This window comes from Ambystoma mexicanum, chromosome 2q, assembly GCF_040938575.1.
Source record: "Ambystoma mexicanum isolate Mex_15411 chromosome 2q, UKY_AmexF1_1, whole genome shotgun sequence".
NCBI lineage: Eukaryota > Metazoa > Chordata > Amphibia > Caudata > Ambystomatidae > Ambystoma > Ambystoma mexicanum.
In genome coordinates this window covers 129,929,636-129,953,146 of record NC_090924.1, presented here as the reverse complement: position 1 = coordinate 129,953,146, position 23,511 = coordinate 129,929,636, and the positions used below count along the sequence as shown (strand labels likewise).

At 49.0% G+C, this 23,511-nt stretch overlaps 1 protein-coding gene across 1 annotated transcript in view; it reads right to left on the bottom strand.

Annotated features, from left to right (window-relative positions):
• LOC138569235 (BOS complex subunit NOMO1-like) overlaps nt 1-23,511 on the bottom strand; it is a 1,101,991-nt gene that overhangs the window by 727,565 nt on the left and 350,915 nt on the right. The window contains exon 18 of the mRNA XM_069647049.1: nt 22,782-22,877. Within this exon, the coding sequence (XP_069503150.1) occupies nt 22,782-22,877 (96 nt within the window). The remainder of the gene's footprint in view (nt 1-22,781; nt 22,878-23,511) is intronic.

Sequence of the window (23,511 nt, the reverse complement as noted above, 5' to 3'; positions counted from 1 at the left end):
AAGTAATGGTCACTAGAAAAGCCACTTTCCAAGACAAACTGCAAAGGCGTCGACGACATTGGTTCAAACGGAGGTCTCATCAGACCTGACAAGACCACATTAAGGCTCGACACCGGAGGGAACTTCTTGACTGGAGGAAAGGTCCGAAACGACCCCTTTAAGAAATGCTTGATGAGACGATCACTAAACAGATGTGATGCATGCCGCTTCCGAGCGAATCTAGAGATTGCTGCCAAGTGTACCTTTATGGAGGAGAATGCCAGACCCTTTTTTGCTAACTGCAATAAGGATGGCAAAACCTGCTCCGGCGAAATGTTCAAATGGTCCACTCCAGGTTGGCCCTTACACCACACAGAAAACCTTTTCCATTTACACGCATAGGAGGCATTCGTGGAAGGAGCTTTTGCTGCCTCCAAAATGCGTTGAGTCATCAGAAAGCTTTAGGAGCCCAAACTCTGAGAAGTCAGGAGCCAAACCGTTAGGCTGAGAGATCCCGGATCGTGGTGCCAGACCGCGCCCTTGTCCTGAGTGAGAAGGTCCGGCGTCACTGCCAACCGAATCGGCTCTGCCACGGACAGAGGAAGGAGATCCGAGAACCACGGCTGCCTGGCCCAGAACAGGGTCACTAGAAACACACGACATGGGTATCTCTGAATCCGCTGGAGGGTCCGTCGAATGAGCGGAAACTGAGGCAATGCATAAGCGAACCGGTCTGTCCACGGGAACGAGACCGCATCCCCTAGAGACTCGGGTTGAGTCCACCAGTTGGCAAACTCCTTGCACTGCTTGTTCTCCCTCGTTGCGAAGAGATCCAACGAAGGACGGCCCCACTTTCGGAAGAGCATGGACACCTGCTGCTTCTTCAGCTGCCACTCGTGTAGCTGGCTCACCTCCCTGCTGAGCGCATCCACTTGCACATTCAACACCCCTAGCAGATGAAAGGCCACAATGCCAAGGTCGTGCAACAGAGCCCAATGCCAGAGGTCTTGTGCTTCTTTCGACAGCACCCTGGAATGCGTGCCCCCCTGTTTCCTGAGGTAAAATATTGTGGTGGTATGGTCTGTCAAAACCCTCCCCACCGACCCGTGTATGCGCAGCAGAAACGATTTTAGGGCCCAATGTACTGCTCTCTAATCGAGCACCTTGATGTGGAAACGTGATTCCACCCGAGACCACATGCCATGGACCTGCGAGTCCTCGAGATGCGCTCCCCATCCTGTCTGAGAGGCATCCGTCACAATTGTAAAGTGAAATTTCGGGTTTCAGCAACAGCATGCCCCGAACCAGATTGTCCGAGCACTGCCACCATCGAAGTGCTTCCACCAGATCACCGTTGATCACCACCTTGTCGGACCACGATCCGCGACGCTGAGCCCACCGGTCGCTGAGGAATTCCTGTACCGGCCACATGAAGATACGACAGTTTTTCACCAGCGGAATGCAGGACGCTATGGCCCCCAGCAGTGACATGTAGGGCCAAACCGACACCCTTGTACCGATCTTCCACTCTGCTGCTTTTTGCTTGAGCTTCAAAACCCTCTTGCCTGAGGGCCTCACAAGCCCCAGCTGAGTCTGAAACTCTGCCCCCAGAAAAACCAAGTCCTTGGAAGGCGACAGAAAGGACTTCTCGAAGTTCACTGCGAAGCCTAGCCGTTGCAACAGCTGCATGGTAGCGCCAAGACTTTCCTGCGCCTTCCCCGGCGACGAAGTGCGTACCAGCCAGTCGTCCAAGTATGGGTAAACATGGCGACCTTCCCGTCGGAGCCACGCCACTACTGGCGCCAAACATTTTGTAAACGTCCTGGGGGACGACTTTAATCCGAACGGGAGCATTCGAAACTGGTAATGATCTTCTCCTACGACAAACCGCAGAAACTTGTGTTGCCGTCAACGCATAGGGATATGGAAATATGCGTCCTGTAAACCAAACAAGGCCAGAAACTCGCCCGGCTGTACAGACCGAACGACCTCCTGAAGCGTGAGCATCTTGAACTTCGGGCGTTGAGCAAGACTATGCAACGCCTGGAGATCCAGTATGGGCCGCCGCTTGCCATTGGGTTTCTTCACCACAAAGTAATGGGAATAAACCTGTTGGCCTTTCTCGGCTACAGGAACCAATTCTATAGCCCCTTTCTGCAGCATAAGTACCACCTCCTGTCGTAGAATGTGAAAGCGGGGTTGTATGGTATACACTGGAGGAATGAGGGTTGGGGAACACGAACTCCAGGGAGTGGCTCAGACCCACTGTGTCCAACATACAACGGTGTGACGTGATCTTACACCACTCGTCCACGTATCTGCCCCCCAGCAGATTTCCCCGAGGACAGTCATTGCTGCGGCTTAGCCTGCCTTCCTTTGGAGGAAGAGGCCTGCCCCGCTCTTTACCTGGAGGCCTAAAAATCCTGACTTTTTTGCATCGACTGCGCCGACCTCCTATACCCCTGGGAGGAGTAACCAGACCGACTGTAGCCCCGGTCTCTGGGGGAAGTAAACCGGGCATTTCCTGACACCCCACGGACGGGACAAAACAAGCGCCCACTCTGCAAGGCTCCCAACGACTTAGCAGTCTCAGAGTCCTCCTTCATACCCTTGAGGGCCTCATCGATTTTCTCACCAAACAACTGTTCCCCCTCACATGGCATGTCCAAAACTTTATAATGCACCTCTGGGCGAAGGTCCGTGCACTTAAGCTAGGCCCGTCGACGCAGCACTACCCCGTTGTTAATCTGTTTAAAACCAGATCCCACGAAGTCCACGGCAATGTTAATACTATAATTGGACGCCTCCTCTTCGCGTACCAACATCATGGCCGCTTTAGTGTTCCTCAGGTAGATGTTCCAGCAGAGGAGCCAACCGATGCCACATCTCACGATCGTAGCGAGCCATGATCGCTAGAGAATTGGCCGCTTTCACCGTCGTCGCCCCCACAGTCAAAACCTTTTTACCGAAGGCATCCTGTCTCCTGGCGTCACTATCGGGAGGGGTAATACATTGGTGCTGACTCCTGGCTTTGCGGCTATCCATTGCTGAAACCACCAACTCAGAAGTGGGCTGTGAGGGGGGGCGCTGTTGCGCACGTTGGAAATGGCCGCCTGATCTAAGAGCTCCCGCTCCACTGAGAAATCCTGAGCTAGTTTATCCGTCCAGCGCTGCCTGTTTCGGCTCGGACAGGCTGGGGGGCTTGCCCGGCCGCCCGTGGGTGACCAGACGAAATCCTGAGGCCCGGGGTCTGGGGTTGCCGGAGATACGGCAGGATTCAGATTGACCGGCACGCGGAGTGACAGGTATCCGGAGGCGAGCTCCAGAGCAGTCTACTACAGAGCCGCGGAACGGCTGGGCCCAAAAGGGGAGGAGCTTTGTCCCGGCTCTGCCCTGACACTCTTCTGGCGACACAATACGACTTCTGGGCTGCTGCGGTGTGGACGACTCTCCGGCCCGTACCTGCTCAAGGCCCCGGTGGTGGTTTCCGCAGCCCCATAGAACTCTTTACAAACCCTACAGGGCGGTGCGGGGCGAGGCACCCGATGTGAATCGCAGTAGTAATACCCACACGGACGACCGGTAAGGAGACGAGGCTGGGCGGAGAGGGGGCCCCGCGGGATGCCACGGGGTTGGCCGGGCAGCAACTAAAATCGGACCCGCAACCACCCTTGTTGAGGCGGTGTGCTCCAGTCTCCGAGTGGACGGGAAACCAAACCCCTACTGGTAACTGGAATACGGTGTGCTGCGCCACCTGGAACGCCATTACTCATGGGGGAACCACAGAGGCAGGCTAAGGGCACCAAGACTCCGGGGAAGCCGAGGAAGGGCCCCATGGACGCCTACACGGGGGGTCAGGGGCAGGCCGCGTCAGCCGACGCCCACTCGGCCGACACCGAGAACCCCGCTGCTGAATCCAGTGAGAATTTGGACAACCTAACAGCTATAGTTCAAAACGGGTTTCGCTCGATAAACACAAAGCTGGATGACATAGTCTCTACCATCGGCTCCTTAAAGGCTAGAGTGGAGAATGAAAGCCTACGCATAATGGAAACTGAAACCCCTATCAGCACTAATGAAGACGTTATCGCGCACCATAGCCGCGATATCACCCAAATTAAGGAAAGTATGACGAAGCTACAGAGCAAGTGCGAGGACCTAGAATCGCGCTCTAGGCGCAATAATATTTGTGTGGTGGGCGTAGCGGAATCTTTTGGAAAGGGCCAAATGGAGACACATCTTGAGACACTGCTTAAAACCCTGTTTGGACTGGAGGCCTTCTCTGAACAATTTTTGGTGGAACGAGCACATCCTACGTTGGCCCCTGCACCTAAACCAGGCTCGCCACCACGCACCATAATCGCTCGGCTTCTAACCTATAGAGACAGAGACACAATCCTACGAAAAGCAAGAGAGGCGGGACCCCTCTACTATGAGGAAAGTCGCATACATTTCTATCCCGATTTCTCCTCTGGAGTACAAGCGAGCAGAAGGTCCTATGAGTCAGTCAAGAAGCTCCTAAGAGAGCGCCAGATCCCATACGCTTTAATGTTCCCGGCAAAAATGAGGCTTCAACATGCGGGCAGGGCCCATTTCTTCGAGTCCCCAGCGGAGGCCATGCATTATATTGAAACTTCCATACCCCTTCCTCCCAGAGGGGGCAGACCAGCACAAAACAACAGGTCCAGACCCGTGGAATGAGAAGCACTTGCATATTGACCCGGCGTGGGCCCGGGGCCCTTATGAGTAACTGATTAAGGTACACCAGGCACTTTGGTTGGTGGAGCTGTTGGACCTGATCGGCGGCCATGTGAAGCAACATGGCCACCCGTGGAATGTTCCATAAGTTGTATGGGCTACATCGTCAAGTTGGGGGTGATGATGAGGGGGGACGGGTGGGACAGGGTGGAGAGAAAGTTACATTCAGTTGTTGGATGGACTCAAGGGGACATTTTGTTGAGGGTTTTGGCTGCCTTCTGGAGCTACCTCTAAAAGGAGAATGGAAGGGGACGGCCTGTTGGTGGAAAAGTAAAGTTTTGGTCGCGGCTGGGCTGGCACTGTCTGCATGGCACGAACACTATGAACTTGTCAGATTTGGAAATGGCTAATGTTGCATCTCGGGTCCCTGGGGACGGGCTGCAGGTCAAGCTGCTGACGTGGAATGTGAGGGGATTGAACAGTCCAGTTAAGGTTAGGAAGATATCCAACTACGTCTCCAGGCATAATCCACAAATACTGATGCTGCAGGAAACCCATGCAGTGGGGACAGGTAATTCTCACATGCGGTGATGAGACCCCCAAGCAGGACAGCATTGAACCTTAGACATGTCATTGCACAGCTCTCACTGGTTGATGCGTGGAGGGAGGTTCACCCGGGCAGTAGAAGATACACGTTTTATTCCTCGGTACATGATTCAGAGTCCAGGATTGATTACTGGTTGGTCTCCACGACTATGACGCCCTCAGTTGAGCGATGTGAAATCCTACCCCGCACCCTCTCCGATCACTCCCCAGTATTGTTGGAACTACTATTCCGGAACACCCCGAGTCCCTTCAGGAGGTGGAGAATGTCTGGTGGAATGCTATGTGACCCCGGGGTGGTGGAGTCACTTCATGTTGAAATTTCGGAGTTTCTGTCCAATAATATCGGATCGGTCGACAGACTCTCGATAGTGTGGGAATCATTCAAGATCTGGATGAGGGGTCTGTTGATGTCTAGAACTACAGGTATGTTAAGGGCTGTGAGGACCAAACTATCGTCAGTTGAAGGGAAGTTAGATGCACTTGAGAAAACATATTCAAATACGCAAGACAAGAAAGTACTAGCTGATATACACACACATCTCCAGGAATTTGACAAGCTTGCTTTGAGGGAGTTCCGATATGTTGCGGCCCCGATTCGGGCACGCAGGTACGGGGAGGGCAATAAGGCTGGCAGCGCGCTCTCCAACCTAATCAAACACGATAAACAACCCACACAGATCACAAGCATACGCACGCAACAGGGGAGGGTTCTCCTTGGGGATAAAGACATTAATGGGGAATTTATGGAATTCTACAAGAGGTTATACTCTAACCAAGATAAGAAAACATCCGCAGAAATTAAGACCTATCTTGAGGCCCTCTCCCTCCCTAGGCTCCCGGACGAGGTGCGACTGGCAATGGACCAGCCGGTAACGATGGAAGAAATTGGGGAAGCAATCAAGGATCTATCAACAGGCAGGGCACTGGGGTCAGATGGGTTAGGCGCCGAATTTTACAAGGAGTTCCGTGAGGAACTTGTGCCGATACTACTAGAGGTGTGGGAGGAGGCGCTCGAATCCGGCAGATTGCCCTCAACTAGGAGAGAGGCCATAATAGTGGTACTCCACAAGCCCAGGCGACCACCACAGGATGTTTCGTCCTACAGGCCCTTATCGCTCATAAACAGCCGCTAAAATCTTTGCAAAAGTCCTGGCGAATCGCCTTCTGCCGGCAGTCCCGACCCTAGTGCACCCCAATCAGAATGTGTTTGTCCCTACTCGATCTACAGCCCTAAACCTCAGACGACTCTTTGGTATCATGGCGCAGATCGACCCCGCGAGGAGCGCAGTGGCCATATCCCTTGACGCTGAAAAAGCGTTTGACTCAGTATCGTGGGTCTATCTCCTTTCGGTGCTTGAGGCGATACGATACGTAAAACTCCTATATACGGAACCTGGAGCCCGTGTCCTGACCAATAAAGCCATTTCCGAGATGTTCCTCCTGGAAAGGGGGACCAGACAAGGGTGCCCTTTCTCGCCCCTATTTGCACTGACCATTGAACCTATGGCGGCCGCGGTCCGTCTTAGACACTCAGACAAAGGGATCACTATGAAGGGCTCCACCCAACTCATTTCGCTTCACGCGGATGACACACTACTATATGTCAGGGAACCTCAGGTTAATATAGCACCCGTCATGACTGAGATCCAGGGGTTTGCAGACTATTCCGGGTACACCATAAATATGTCGAAATCAGAAATATTCCCCCTAACGCCTGCCACCCGATGCCCTACAGACACAGTGGGACTCAAGTGGTCCGCAGACCACATTAGATACCTGGGAATACTGGTCTCCAGGGACAAGCTCACACTCTACGCAGATAACCATGAGGAATCCCTACAGGCAATAGGCTCCGAACTTCAGATTTGGGGGCGGCTCCCAATTTCATTAGCCGGCCGTGTTGCCATTCTTAAAATGGTGGTCCTCCCTAAACTTTTATACCCATTTGTTAATATTCCTATATGGCCGGGCAGGGCCTTCTTCTCCAGGCTTAGATCCATGGTGGTAACATTTCTCTGGAACGGTAAGACTGCTAGGATTAGCTGGGAGAAAATGGCAGAGCCCTATGCCTCTGGAGGGATAGCGGCCCCCGATTTCGAACTTTACTATTACGTCTCCCAAGCTCAATTTGCAAAATATTGGTATAATGACGAGAACAATATACCCCATGCATGGATAGAGGAACACACCACACATCCCACGAATACACAGTCCGTTATTTGCGATCCAAAGTATAAAGACACATGTGCATACAATCCGGTTAGCTGTACAGTCAGGGAATGGATGGCGATATTTGAGAGGCTGGGAGTGGAGGCCCCCTACAATCCAGAGCTGCCGCTTTGGGACTTCCCGGGCATACCCCCCACGCATGATGCTAACATACAGGAGTCCTGGGACCCTAACAGGGAGATGAAACTGGGTGACATGTTTGTGAATGGTGTTTTTGCAGACCAGGGTCTCTTGCTGAGGGCACTGGGGGGGTGGCCCCCTGAAAACGTTGCAATACTACCGTATGAGGTCTGCATTCCAAAAGAGGTGGCCTCTCTTCCCGGATGAGCCCCCACCCCATCCATGTGTGCAATTGGTAACATCTAAAAATGGCCTGGGGATTGCTAGGTTGTACACAGTCGTGCAAGCTCATACCCCCACATTAAATCAGATAAAGGAGCAGTGGGAAGCGGATTTGCAGGGGACCATTGAAGAAAAGAAATGGACCAACTATTGTGCGTTATCCAAGAAGGTTTCGCTTAATGCTGGTCTAAGGGTTATTCAATTTAAAATCCTGAACAGGCTACATTATACGCCGGCCAGAATCGCAAGGTTTGCACCGGATGCCTCTGACGCCTGTCCTAAATGTAATGCTCCCCAGGCTGGATCCTTTCACATGTACTGGGACTGCCCGGTACTGAGGGGATTCTGGAGGGCGGTGGCTGAACTCCTGGAAGAATTCACTGAGGTTCCCCCCGATTTGACTCCTCAGAAATACTTGTTTGGGGACATTGGCAAGCAACCAGAGAAAATTAGAAGATTATTTAACATTGCATGCGCTATTGCCAAAAAATGTATTTTACAGAAATGGAAAAGTTCTCTCCCGCCCACCCTAAACCAATTTCTTCAAGAACTGACATGTCAACGAGTCAGAGGAACAGTTTGTTTTAACCCGACCCTCGGCATGCAGGCCCAAGGACATTTGGGGCCCGTTCAGATCCTCTCTATGTAACATGATTGCCGATGCTGACTTGTCTTCATAATATTGTTATGTGAAATGTAACGGATATTCTACTCCTGATGTAACTGTTAAACAGATGTGCTGTGGTGTGACGGCCTATACGTGACCATTAATAAAAAAAAGAGTTTTTTTTTAAAAAAAAAGAAGTGGGCTGTGAAACCAAGCACTTCGGTGCAGAGTCCGTCCTTAAACTTCTTTTCCAGCCTCCCTTTGATAGCTGGTTCCGAGAAGGGGTGTCGCATTGTGCGCAGGCCCTCCTGCCACACGTGGTCCAGGATAGGCACGGCGAACACAGATTTTCGTCTTTTGCCCATGTGGTCAAACAGGAAACACTCCTTCCGCTCCTCCTCAGGAGCCAACCCAAATTCCACACATGCTTTCACCATCATGGCGTGAAACGCCCCAACATCATCGGGCGGAGACGGTTGTGCCGGACAACAAGGTAGTTCCATCTCAACGTCCGAATCCCACGCCGGATCCCTCGACGGTGACGAGCCAGTGGACATGGTCTCCCTAGGCACACTGTCCGATTCCGTATCCCGCAGCTCACCCTCCTCAGGATGGGAACGTGGACGATCTTCGTTCACCTGCAGGGGTGCCGGCAATTCAGCCAAAGCCGTCAAACGCAGAGGAACACCTGCTGCGTCGACGGTAGGCCCAACTGGAGCTACGTTCAGAGGAGGCAGTCTGGAATCCAGCTGGCCCAAAAGAGATTGCAACGTGGACAGCACCTGGGGCGATAACATTGCCTGCGGATTCACCAGAGGGTAACCGGATGGACCAGCCCCCACACCCATCGACATCGATGGACCAACACCGGATCCCCATCGTCCTCCGCTTCCGATGCAGTCTCTTGCTGTAGAATAGTGTCTGGTAGAAGAGAGTCAAAAGCAGAAGCCTGCCACAACGCATTCGTCGGTAGCAAGTTGTCTGTGTCCATCCTCGATGACAATATCAGGCCTCTTTATCCTACCGGAGCCGAAGACACCACCGTCGACGGTATCGGAGCTGACAAAGGGACTGTCGACGACGGGACTCCCGTCGATGATGACGTAGTTTGAACCGCAAACTGCGGTGTAGTTATTTCAGGCGATCCGGCCTGCTTTGCACCACTGGACCGATGTTTAGACGACTCTCTACTAGAGGAGGACTTGTGATGGTCCCCTGAAGGAGCATTTCGACAAGTCTTTCTTGGCCTTCACCTGAGACGCCTACTTCTCGGGCCTACTTCCAGACCCTCGTGACTGGTCCAACCGACCATGCTTGGACGAAGATGCCCCTTTCGACAGGTGTTTACTCGAAGAGGAGCGACCACTCTTACGGACCTCCACCGGGACAGGCCAAGACTTTTTAGCCGGAGGCTCAGCTGATGCTGACCGGCGATAATCTGCCGCTTGAACCGGCCTTTCCGATGCCTAGCTACGCACCAACCCCACCTCCAAGGAAGGGTAGGTACCCTTGTTCAGCCAACACCATCCGCTGATTGCAGTCCTTAAGCGTCTTCTGTGAAAACCCCTTACAGATCTCACAAGACTCGGCCGAGTGATGGGGGTAGAGGCAATAGAAGCAGTCCATATGTCTGTCCCCCTCATACACTTTCCTCAGCCAACAAATCACAGGGCTGGAACAACGATTTTCCTGAAGACATCGCCACCAATCGCGCCAACACGTGCAGAAATTACAACGAGCATGAGGTGATCCCAACACTTTGGAGACGGTTGAAATCTGAAGGGAAGCCGTGGGGGCGGGACTATTTATACCCTACATCCTATTGGTGGTGGCTAAAGCACCCAAAAAGGACGTTGATAGGACACTGGAGTGTCGAAGTTTTCCATAGGAAAACGCTAAGTAAACAATTACTGAGGTTCCCAGCCTGACGACGGGAATATTCACAGCATGCAAATCCATGAAAGATCCAATGCTGGACAAAAATAGAAATGTCAAATTTTTATTTTTTAAATTTTTTTAGGTGATCAGTAATACCGAAACTGGCACCTTCGAGTTATCATCAGTTGTCTCCTCTCTTGGACAGAAGCGTTAAGCCACAAGAACTTACTGAGCAGGGATGGATGCGAGGGGCGATGAGGAATCTGCAGGAGAAGAATCCATATAAAGATCATTACGGTATGTCATTTCTCCTTCAATGGATTGCTTTTCTCCCGCAGATTCCTCATCTTGATAGACTCCCCAAGCTGCTAGTATAACAGAGGGCAGAAATCGTTAAACAAGCAGATTTTGCAGAACTGCTCTACCAAATCGTGCATCAGCGCCACGTGCAACATCTAAAGAATAATGCTTGACAAATGTATGAAAGTGAGGACCAAATGGGCGCACGACATATGTCCATAACAGGAACTCCCCTCTGTAGGGCTGTAAAGGGTGAGATCCCCCTCACCCCCCTACTGGGATGAAGCTCCCTGCCTGCAGACTGGTAACATTCAGATATACATAAAATAATCGAACAAGAACGGGTTTGTTTGGTTATGTTGAGGCCTTTGCAGGAAAAAGAATGGGCAACTAACAACTGGTTGGTCTTCCGAAACTCGGATGTACGAGCCACATAAAAACCTACGACTCTTTTGGGGTCAAGACGGTGGAACCGCTCTTCCTCTTTCAAGGTATGTGGTGGAGGGTAAAAGACAGGCTAATCAATAGATTGAGAGAGGTGAAACTCTGAAGCTACCTTAGGAAGGACGCCAGCCCGACTTGAAGAGAAACTTTCTCCCAATAGAATTGTAAAAACTGAGGTTTGCAGCACAATGCCTGCAATTCACAAACCCTCCTGGCTGAGGGTATTGCAACCAAGAAAGCTATTTTAGGAGATAACAGCCTTATGGAACAAGAGTGCATGGGCTTGAACGGATCCGCCAGCAAATAAGTCAAAACCAGATTAAGATCCCAATCTGGAACAACAAAAGGGATTTGAGGAAATGTATTGAGAAGGCCCTACAGGAATTGAGCCATGACCGGAATAGTGAAGAAAGAACCTTGATCCGGGGACCTTTTGAAAACAGACAAGGCTGCCAAATATCCTTTAACTGTGGTACCCTGAAGGCCCGGGCATCTGACCTCTGAACCTGCTCTGTGTCACTGGAGAGCAGACACTGCAGGCTACTGATGCAGCAGGGCACAGGTGTACACTATGTACAGGTGAACGCTATGTTTTTGGCATGGAGCTTATGAAGGGATAATCAGATTGGCACATTACACTTCGAGATGGAATTACCCATATAATTTTAATAATTTAATATAAGTCAAAAAGCCAGGGCTTTAACACCCTTGCAAAGTGGCAATCTGTCAACAGTACAAGTGCAGCACTTCACTGTAAAGCTATGTGTCTATGGATCTGTGCGATTACTTCAAATTCATAAAACCAAATTCTAAAATGCCAACTGTTTTGTATGCTTTTCGTGCAATTATATGCAGGGGAAACACCGCCCTCCCCACAGCCCTCCATCCCCATAGACCCCTCACATAATTTAATACCCTAACCTACTCCCCCAACCCCTCATAATTGCTGTGGATTTTACAGCAAAATCCACGTTTCGCATTCAGTATTTTTGAATGTGCAGTAATGTGCTTATACCTGTGTGTACTACAGTAAAACAAAACAGGAATTATGCAAGGGCAGTAAAGAAAAAAGACTTTACTTACCTCCAAAGTTTCAGTCTAGGGTTGAAGCCATAGCAAATATCTTGGGATTCCATTGATGTCAATGAAAAGTTTCAAAAAGAAACATCTTTCATAACAAGTGCTAAAGGGGCATCAGTGGTAATAGAGTCAAATAAAAAATAGAATTGAGAGAGCCAAGAGGCAAACAAAACGAGGATGTTGAAGGATGTTGAAGAGTGGGCAGTGAATTAAAAGGACAATGGTAGAAAGTCGGATGAGGCGGGGGACAGAGGGATTAATACATTGCTTTTAGGATCCAATGCGTTTAAGAAATAACCAAAAATAACCAATATGGGTGGCAACAGTAGAAATTTAAACCAAAGCTTCTGTTTGGGGCTTTGTCATGTTAGCAAATGAGATAACTATCTCAATAGAAGACATACCAAGTCTTCACTGCCTACCATTCAAACTAGACAACGGTTGTAATTCTTTCCCATTCTGGTTCGGATGAGTCTCGGGTCATGTAAGGGATACCATGCCTAGAAAGAAAAGTGTACGAGCTATCGGCAATCAGGTGCAAAAATGTCCTCTGGTTATTGCGCTCTATGAATCTCAGTCTGGCAAATTAAAGTGAGTTTGTAGGGGAGGTGGCATACAGACTAGGACTCAAAGGTTCCTAGACTGTCATTTCTGTTTAGAAAGAGGTGGATTAGCAGAAAGAGAAACTGTGGAGACCTTTAAAGTGCTCTTGATAATAATAAGCACAACAACGTTGATATGTTTCTGCATGATGAGTGATGTATCAACACTGAAGATCCCCAAAATATTAAACACATCCTCTATTATAAGTACTTTCTGGAAGCCGACAACATCACATCAAGGGGTAGATCTTTTAAGGATAAACCAGACGCTCTGTGGGACACTGACAGATAATGGCCAAGGACTGTAACCTTGGAGGATGTGTGAGGTGTTTCTCTGTTTCCTTATATGATTCTAGCACCTCTCCTCATCGGCTTTCATGTTCTGTCCTGCCTCAGTGAATCCCTGCAAGTACATGCAAGAAGAGGAGACTTACATCTTCTTCATCCATATTGCTATTGCATTTTAAGCAGGGCTCAACCATTGCCAAAGATAAGGGTTATACTGTAAAAGGAAATGCTGAATTTAAGTCTCAATTAGGTTATGTAGAAAAGATAACTGAGGGATAGCACTTGCGTGAAGCAGTGTGGGTGCGGGAGGACTGACAGCGCATTACAATGCCCTATTCGGTCTGTATCTGCTTAGATTCACATGCTGTGCATAGGCAGACATCTAGTGGAAGCTGCGGAGTATTACAGTTTGTTTTTTGAAACTTGATAATGGGCGTCGACACAGGGCGTTCCAGTAATACTATCCCTAGTGCGACGTCCACTGTACCCATGATCCCTCACGCGTGTAGGACCCTCAGATTGTATTTTTTCTGACATGAGGTAGCATGAGGAGTAGCGCGAGTACAGATTTATCCAAGCAGATAGATAGAAAGATAAGACTACAAGCATCCATGCGCCTTCTCTCAGAGGGGAGGAAGGGCGCGCGCATGTGAATCTAAGCAGATACAAGCATCAGAAATACGATTACGGTGAGTAATGTATCCCTTCGGAGGCTTGTGGAATCTGCTTAGATCACATGCCGTGCATAGATTAGCGAGCAGTGTTAGAAGAAGGAGGTGGGATGTAAGAAGGGTCAGGAGCAAATAAATATCTTAGAACCGCTTGTCCCACTTGAGTATCTGTCTTGGAATGAGTGTCAATGCAGTAGTGCTGAGTAAAGGTGTGAATAGAGCTCTAAGTAGCTGCTTTGCAAATGGTGTCAAGGGGTACATTTGCAATGAAAGCAAGAGTGGCGCCAGAGCATCTAGTAGAGTGGGCTCTTGGCATAAACGGCAGTGTCTTATCTGAAAGGGAGTAACACAGCTGGATACAACTGACTATCCATTTTGAGAGACGCGATCTCCCTCTCTGTATGGAGCTACTGAGACGAACAGTTGGTCCGTTTTCCTCAGCGGCCTGGTCTTGTCCACATAGTATAGGACCGCTCTTCGCACATCTAGAGTGTGCAGTTTCACCTCAGCAGAGCTTTTGGGTTCTTGGAAGAAAGCCGGAAGCTCAATGGACTGGTTAATGTGGAATTCAGAAATAAACTTAGGTGAAAACCTAGAGTGTGTTCGTAAAACCAGTTCATCTTTATGAACAGTAAAGAAAGGATCCTGCACTGACAGAGGCTCAATTTCACTGACCCTTCTTATGGATGTAATGGCTACTAAGAAGGCAGTTTTATAGGTCAGGTGTTTGAGACTGCTCTTATGCATGGGTTCGAAGGGGGGGCCCATGAGTTTAGCAAGCACCACATTAAGGTCCCATCCTGGTGGTGGGTTAGAAATTGGAGGGTGGAGTCTCTTTACCCCTTCCATGAAGGCTTTAACCACTGTTACTTTCCACTACGATACCTTGTTATGGGAGGTGGTGTATGCAGACAGTGCCGCCAGGTGTACCTTCAGTGAATTAAATACCAACCCTGTGTCCAGCAGGTGGAGCATGTAGGTGACAATAATGGAAGGAGTGCAATCAACTGGGTTGATTTGTTTATTCTGGCACCAGATAACAAATCTTTTCCATTTATCAAAGCAGCAGTGCCTCGTGTTTGGCTTCCTAGATTCTTTTAGGATGTCCATACATCTCTGAGGTAGGTTGAGATGTCCAAACTCTATGACTTCAGGAGCCATGCTGCCAAGTTCATTGAGCTGGGTTGAGGATGCACTATCTGACCTTGGTGCTGGGATAGTAGGTTGTTCCAGCACGGGAGTCTGATGGGTTTGCACACCGCCAGTCTGCGTAGGTGTGGGAACCACGGTTGTCTCGCCCACATGGGAACAACCAGGATGAGAGTCATCGATTCCCTGTGCCTCTTGTTGACCACCTTCTTCAACAGAGGAGTTGGTGGAAAAGCATAGGCAAACATACCTGACCAGTTCATCCACAGTGCTTTCTCTTCAGAGTCTGGTTGGGGAAACCCGGATGCGAATCCTGGGCACTGTCTGTTTTCGCTTGTGGCAAATAGGTCTATAGTGGGGAAACCCCACTGTGAGAAGAGGAGATCTTCTACGATTTCTCTGTGTAGGTACCATTCATGTTCTTCCGGGAGGGGGTCCCAGCTCAAAGCGTCCGCTAGAGAATTGAGATCCCCTGGAACATGTTGAGATGACAGGTAGATGTTCCGTCTGAGTGCCAATATCCAAATTTTCTGGGCAAGCTTGGACAGATTTGGCAAACGAGTCCCTCCCTGTTTGTTTAAGTAAAACATTGCTGTCGTGCTGTCTGTTAAGATCTGCACTGACAGGTTCAACAGGTGGGGCTCGAACGCTCGAAGCGCTCTGAATACTGCCAGAAGCTCTACCAGATTGATATGATTCTTGGCCACTGTGTGATACCAGAGACCCTGAGCTGTGAGGTGATGGCGGTGTGCTCCCCACCCTGACAGGGATGCGTCCGTTGTGACAACAGCCTGTACCTCTGGATCGTAAAAGGGTTTCCCCTTTGACAGGTTCTCGCTCATCCACCAGTGAAGACTTTGTACAAGCGTTGGCGAAACGATCACTAGATCGTCCCACTGACCACTTGCCTGAGACCACAGTTTCGCCAACCATTCTTGCATGGGTCACATGCGCAGGCACGTGGGGGACTAGGTAAATACATGACGCCATCATGCCTAGCAAACGCATCGCTTTGCGCACCCTTAACTGGCGACCGGGCTGATCGAGGAATTTTCAATAGTAGATTCCGAATTCTTTCCTCTGATGGAAAGGCCAACCCCACTTGAGTGTTTAGGACAGCTACTAGGAACTGTTTGGAGGTGCTTGGCACCAGGCTTGATTTTTTCTCGTATATGGAGAAACCCAATTCGAAGAGGAAGTTGATCGCTATTTGAATGTTTGATCTGCAAATTACTGGGGTCTCCCCCGTGATGAGCCAGTCAACCAGGTAAGGGTACACTGGGATTGCCCCCCTGCGTAGGTGTGCCGCTATCACCGCCAGTACCTTGGTGAATACCCTTGGAACCGAGGCTATACCGAAGGGCAGCACCTTGAACTGGTAGTGACGACTGTCCACCTTGAAGCGCAAGAATCTTCTGTGCGCTGGGAACATGTAAATATGAAAATAGGCATCTTTCATGTCCAATGTTGCCATGTAATCCCCCTTTTTTTAGGGGGGGATTACCTCTTGGAGAGTAGTCATGTGACTTTTTTGGGGCTTGACATACTTGTTTGCAGGGCGCAAGTCTAATACTGGGCGCATTGTCAAATCTTTTTTTGGCACAAGGAAGTAAGTTGAATAGATACCCTTGTTTACCTGGTGTCCCGGGACGAGTTCTATCGCGTCCTTTGCTAGAAGATTGACAATTTCCTCGAGGAGGATCTTCTGGTGGTCTAAGGAATGTACTTTTTGACGTAGAGGGTGGTTTTGGGGACGCTCTAACAGTTCTATGCAGTATCCTGCGGACACTGTGGACAGCACCCATCTGTCTGATGTGATCCCTTCCCAAGCTTGGGTGAAGTTGGAAATGCGTCCCCTACTGGGGATGCGTGAGAAGGGACCCTGAGCGGAGCGTCACTGTTTTGCGGGAGGCGTGCCACCGCTTCTGCTCGGGCTGCCTCTACCTCTACCACGGCTCCTCTTGTTTCCTCTGCCATAACTCTGGGTAGCCTGATGGTTGGTAGCCCATGATGTACCCTGTCCCTGTGTATAATTGGAGCCCCTTTGGGAATTCTGGCCGCTGGGGCGACGAAAATTACCATTCCCTCTTTGATTAGGGGGCTTGTTTGGCAACTGTCCCAGGGATTTCAGAGTACCATACTCGTCTTTGGCAGTTTTTAAAGCGTCCTCTACCGCTTTGCCAAACAGAAGGTCCTGTTCCACCGGCTTGTCAATTAGGGATGCTTGTGTCTCGGGTTTGAACCCTGACTGTCTTAACCAAGCATGTCTCTTAATGACAGTGCTCTCTGCTATGTTTGTTTGTTTGTTTGTTTATTTGATAATGCGCACAAAACCCAAGGGTAGCCAGGCGCAGCAGGTACAAGGTTACTTAAGCTTAGGTTACATACAGAGTATAAAAAAACATAACGATGCGGTAAGTACATGTCAGAAAAAACTAACATATTACAGTTTTGAGAGAGTGTACAGGTAAAGGTGTGAGAGCAGAATCATTTTAGACAAGGGTATCGTGGTCGTTGGGTGCCACGAGAATTAATTGTCGTTAGTCCAGAGCCAGTTTTTTACCTTGCATCTGAAATTAGAGTAGGGTAGGTTAGCTCTCAGTGCAATGGGCAATGCGTTCCAGGCCTGGGCAGCTCTGACAGGGAAGCTTGCTCCGCCCGCTTTGGATCGTCTGAATCTGGGGGTTTCGAGCAGGTAGTGGTTAGTAGCCCTAGTGTGGTGACTGGATGATTTTCTAGTCAGTCTGGCCGAGATGTAGGGGGGAGCAGTGTTGTTGAGCCCTTTGTGGGTAAGCGATAGTGTCTTGAGCAGGACTCTGTCGCTAATTTTGAGTCAGTGGTGGTCTTTCCTAACGTTTGAAATATGTGCTTTATGGGGTATGTCAAGGGCTGCTCTAAGAGCGTTATTTTGGAGGATTTGCATTTTATTTATAATGGATTTGTTGGCACCTGCATAGAGGGCATTGCAATAGTCCAGTTTGGACATAACTAATGCATTGGCTAGCATGATGCAGTTAGTTTTAGAGAGGTAAGGTCTACAGGTCCTGATTAATTTACAGGTGTACGCTGTAGAGGATGCCAGGGTGTTAACTCGTTTTTTAAGAGATAAAGTGGAATCGAGGTAAAAGCCTAGAGTTTTTACCTCGGTGGCCACCTTGATTGTGTTACCATCTATGTTGAAATTGCGATATTTAGGACTCAGTTTTGAGTCGGACCCCAGTATTAATATCTCAGTTTTGTCGTCATTTAGGCAGAGGCCGTGGGAGGCCATCCATGCCTGAATGAGGAGGCAGATTTTGTTTACTAGAGCTGTGTCTTCGACAAAGTTGCCTGATAGAGGTATGAGAATCTGTGTATCGGCCGCATAATTCGTATAGGTTACCCCTAATTTGTCAAGTTTGTCGAAGAGAGGCTTAGTAAAGATATTGTACATTGTCGGGGAGACACATGAGCCTTGTGGGACACCACAAGTGATCTGGATTGGGTCCGCTGCCGCTACAGGGGAGAACACTCTCATCGTACGGTTGGCTAGGAAGGATTGTACCCATGCTATAGCTTCACTTGAGAAGTGAGCGGCAGACGCTAGATGGTTGCATAATACTGCATGATCCACTAGGTCAAAGGCCGCTGATCGGTCAAGGAGGAGGAGCATAGCTGTGTTACCTTTATCCTTCAGCTCGTCGATTTGTGTCTTGAGGTCAATGAGAGCCGTTTCAGTACCGTGCAGTGGTCTGAAGCCAGATTGCCGTGAGCCTAATAGTTGGTGCGTCTCCAAATAGTTTTGGATTTGGAGGTAGGCTACTCTGTCAATGATTTTAAGGAGAAATGGGACCGTAGTAATAGGCCTGTAGTTAGTGGGGATAGCTGGGTCAAGTGTCTGTTTTTTGAGAAGGGGGGAGAACCCAGGATTCTTTGAGGTTGGTGGGTACAGTGCTCGTGTTGAAGGAGGCATTGATAAGTTTCGAGATGAAGGGTGCTAGATCTCTGGCTGCATCCTTGATGATTTGCGCAGGGCAACTGTCACCTTGGCAATTCGACGGTTTAAGGGACAGAATGACCTTTTCAGTTTCCAATATAGAGATATTGGTAAACCTGAAGGGTTTACCGTTATTTTGGGTGGGTGTGCTGAGTAACTCCTTCAATGGGGTGGTGTGAGTTCCACAAGGGCTCAAAGAGGCTTTTTTCTTAGCAATTTTAGATTGAAGGGTTGTGATTTTTTTTGCTAGAGCATTTTGGATACTAGTGCACCAGGATTTGTCCTTGGGGACATTGTCTGTAGGGGCAATAGGATTTTCCAATTCACGGAGAATGGTGAAGAGCTCTTTGGAGTTAGAGTTGGCTTTACTGATTCTATCATTGAATGAATCTTTTTTCGGTTGAATAATTTCCTTTTTGTATTTTTTGGCAAAGTTGGCGTTATCCGCAGCGTCAAAAGTTGCCTTAAGGATGCAACCGGACACGGCTCTCCCCTCCGACGCGACTTGTGCCAACTGACCCTTAAGTGGTTCCGGTGCGGAGTCAATGAGGACACCCATCTGCTCCCACTGGTGGCAATCGTAACTTGCCAGGAGAGTGGTGGTGTTGGCAGTCCTTGCCTGGTAAGCGGAAGTGGAGGTTACCTTCCTTCCCAACCCGTAAATTCTTTTGCTCTCCTTGTCCGCGGGGGCCTCAGATGATGATAGAGGTGTCCCCGCCCTCTTTCTGGTGTTAGCGACTACCAAAGAGTCAGGTTTCAGTTGCCCTCTTATGTAAAGCTGATCTGACTGTGAGGCCCTGAACAATTTCCCGATTCTGGGGAATCGGCCCTGGTGAGATAAGGAGCGAGAAGGGAAGGGTCAATTCTCCATTGGATGGACTTGAGAATTGGAATGGCTTGAGCAATGGGTCTCTTCTCTCCCACTAGTTCTTCAGCAAAGTCCCTCTCTTCCTGCGCCCCCTGAGTGTCTATGCCTAAGTGCTCTGCCGCTCTAGCCAAGACCTCATTTAGGAGGGGCTGGTTGTCTACCGGAGAGTCGGTAACTTGGGGTCCTTTGCGAACAGGAGAGTCTATCCTGTAGACTTCCGAAACGTCATCTTCCTCCCCACCTTGGCCCTAGTCATCCCCATAATAGTCCACCCCAGTTTGGTAGGCCAACATTACCAAGTCTGGATCCTCATCATACTGATCCTCACCATACTGAGTGTATGGCGGTATGTAAAAAGGGTCTGAAGTCAGTCCCTGAGTTGGAGCCTCAACCCGAGGTTTCTTATTAGGGGGCTGAGGGTCTTTGGACCCTGAAGGAGTAGCACTGTCCGGGATATAGGTGAGGAAGTGCTCTGGGTTTTTGGAGTAGAAGTCACCTAGGGAGGACATTCTAGTCATTACCCTGTCTATATCTTCACTGGTCCATTTTTTGGAGTTGGGAATGACCATTTCCTTAAGGGCCTGGACAGGGGTCTTGGATTTATGCTTTTCTAAAGACTTTGAACTGTCTTTATGTGATGTAGAAGAAGAGAGCGATTTCTTATGCTGTTTACCCCCCGCCCCCTGAGAAGAAGAGCGTTTCCCTGAAGTATTTACCTTCTCAGAGCTTTTCGACGCCTGGCGTCGAGATTCGAGGGTGGTGTCTATCTCTCGAGTGCGCACGTCGGGACTCGGGGGGGCCGACGCCGAAAGGTCTGCCGGAGCGACTTCTGGTGTGCGGCCTGGGGCTGGAGGTCGGATTCGTCTTCTGGCGAGCATACCTTACTGACTTTGGTGAGTGAGGCACTCTTGGCAACTGTGGATGTTTGCCTCGTGTCGTGCGGCGATCTTGACCTGGAACGCCCAGAGGACACCGATTCAGTGGACCGCTCTCTTCATGCCTCTTTCCGAGAACTTGACACGCGTGTCGAGTCTCGGTTGGACTTCGAGTGTTTAGGTGTAGAAGTGGTGTGGGTAGCGCTTGTGTCGCTGGGTGTGTTCCCCATAACTGCCCAGCCGGACAATCTTCCGAGGTTGGGGACTTGCGCTTGGGCGTCTCTCGACACCCCTTTGCCCTCGCCGCCCGAAAGTACGGCGTCGCTGCCATCACTGAAGGCGCCCTCCGCTTCCATGGCCTCGCGTTGCCTGGCGTAGTGGGCCCAACGTTTGGTTGAGCGGTCCTTTAGTGTTTTAGCCTTGAACAGGCTACACGCTTTGCAGGTCGCCTCGGGGTGATCCCTCGGCAAGCAAAGGTTACAGGTGGCGTGTTTGTCAACCCAAGGGTACTTGCGGTTGCACTTGGGGCAAAATTTAAATGGGGTACCCTCCATATGCACCCTGTGGCAGCAGGCTCATGTGTGTAGGAATAATAAGAGTGTAAAGTTTGTTTCCACCCCCCACTCTCCCTACCTGAGGGGCCGAGGCCAGAGGCCCGGGCCGAGGCCAGAGGCCCGGGCCGAGGCCAGAGGCCTTCCGAGGCCCAAAGTCCGTCGTGCAGCTCTCGACGGTTGTCTGTTCTTCGAACCGGCGTCAATCTTCGACTTCGATGTCTCGACGTGATATTGAAAGAACGGGAAATTAGTATGATTTTTATCAAAATATGGCTGAGAGCCAGGTAACTCCGCGCAATGCTTCCGACAAGTATGGGGGAAAAAAACAATCTCAGGGTCCTACACGCGTGAGGGATCATGGGTACAGTGGACGTCACACTAGGGATAGTATTACCGGCACGCCCTGTGTTGACACCCATTTTCGAGTTTCGAAAAACAAACTGTAATACTCTGCAGCTTCCACTAGATGTCGGCCTATGTACAGCATGCGATCGAAGCAGATTCCACAAGCCTCAGAAATGTATATATAAATGGTGGATTGCAAAAAGGCGTGAAAAAAAATCTTCACCTGAAATGTTAAGGTACAATATCCCATTTGAGCCAAATCGCACATGCCACAACACCACCTAGTAACCATCAATCACAAGACTGTCAGGCTATACTACATTGATGAATCCTAATAAGGGAGAAACCAAGTATGTATCTGCCTGCGGTCTTGAGAAATGCCAGTCTTGGCTTGACTAAGCTAATATAAAGTAGCCCAGCCCTGTAAGACAAAAGCAATTTTCTCAAGCAAACGGTTTGCATTTGAGCTAATTTGCATACCCACAATGCCTTGCTGATGTTGCTCTGTACTGGAGGTGCACTTCCAATGACGGTTACTAGGTGGTGTTATGGCATGTGTGCACTGGCTCAAAATATATATATTATATAAAACTTGGTATTATAGTGCCAGAGTCTTTATTTTTTGTTTTGTATTTAATAGTATGCGAACTACTAACAATGGCATTCCCGGTGTTTGTAGAACTGTTAAATACATAGCAACCTTAACTTTAAACAAGAAAGTTAATATTCCCCACCTATGTGTAGCCAATGATGGCAAATTCATGTTCAACATTGTATATTCTCTATCTTTACGTGTCCACATTTATTTATGTACAATTGATCATTTAAAAATCTGGCTTCTTTTTTTTATTTGTATTTGGTTTATTTAAACCTTTACAAAACCAAGAAAAAACATAGTAAGATCAGAAAACTTAAAATACAGTCCAAAATCTGACATTATTTGACAGAAGACAGATTTGTTTAACAATTCTGAAAGTGAGCATCTCGATTGAAGTCACTAAATGAATGAGTTCAACAGCCCTAACTTTTTAGGCATGCAAGAGAACCTATTATTAATAGGCATGTTGTACCTGCAATTAGGTTTCCTTTGCATTTTTCATGATTGGTTTGTGATGAACACTGGTTAGAACAATAGATTGTTCCTTGGAATATAGGTGAATACAAATGTATCACTATTTTAAAAACTATACACACGTCTTTCCTAACATATCTGGAATCAATGAGCAAAGTCAGGCTATTGCAGTGGTTTCCAAGACAAACGTAGCACAAAGTCTGTTGACTTTAACTTACTTTATTGTGACCATCACATCTAGGAGTTTATCTGTGATTATTGTTCCAAGGACGTGATGTCTGATTGCAGTCAGTGTCAGAATACTAGGCGAAGAACTGTCAATAGAAGTGAAAAAAGTGTAAATATTAACCACATTCTTTATTTTTAGTTGCACAAGTGTATAAAATATGTGAATACCACCCCCACTCCACTCCCCCCTTTCACAGAGAAACCAAAGAATACTGCATTCTCCTCTGCGGCTTGCTAGACTAATGCCATGGTATTCGCCTGCTGATCCGCATAGTATGGATGCCCACAAACATGCAAGACTCCACAGGAAGGAACCCTAAAAACAATCCTCTGCTTGCCTCTACTGCAGAAAGAAAAGTAAGACCAATGTCTCTCTTCAATTCTCCTGCTCACAGGGAGATCTTGTATACAACCACATAACACTTGCAACAACGCTAAAAAAGCTGCATTTTCCAGCGTTGGGGAAGGCTGAATGAGCTATAAAATGACAAAGGGTGTTTTCAGAGGTGTACAATGAGGATGGGTCTGCCGTCGGCAGAATCTTCATGATTGTCCAGTCATTTACCCACAGTTTATCTGCATGCATGGTGAGATTGCTCGGGAGAGCCAGCCAATGCAGGAGATAATCGTGGATAGACTTCGCACTCATTTTTCTCACATATCTGCCACTCCGAGAATGACGTTGCATGATTGCAACTGGCTTGCTTCTGTTTTGGTCCA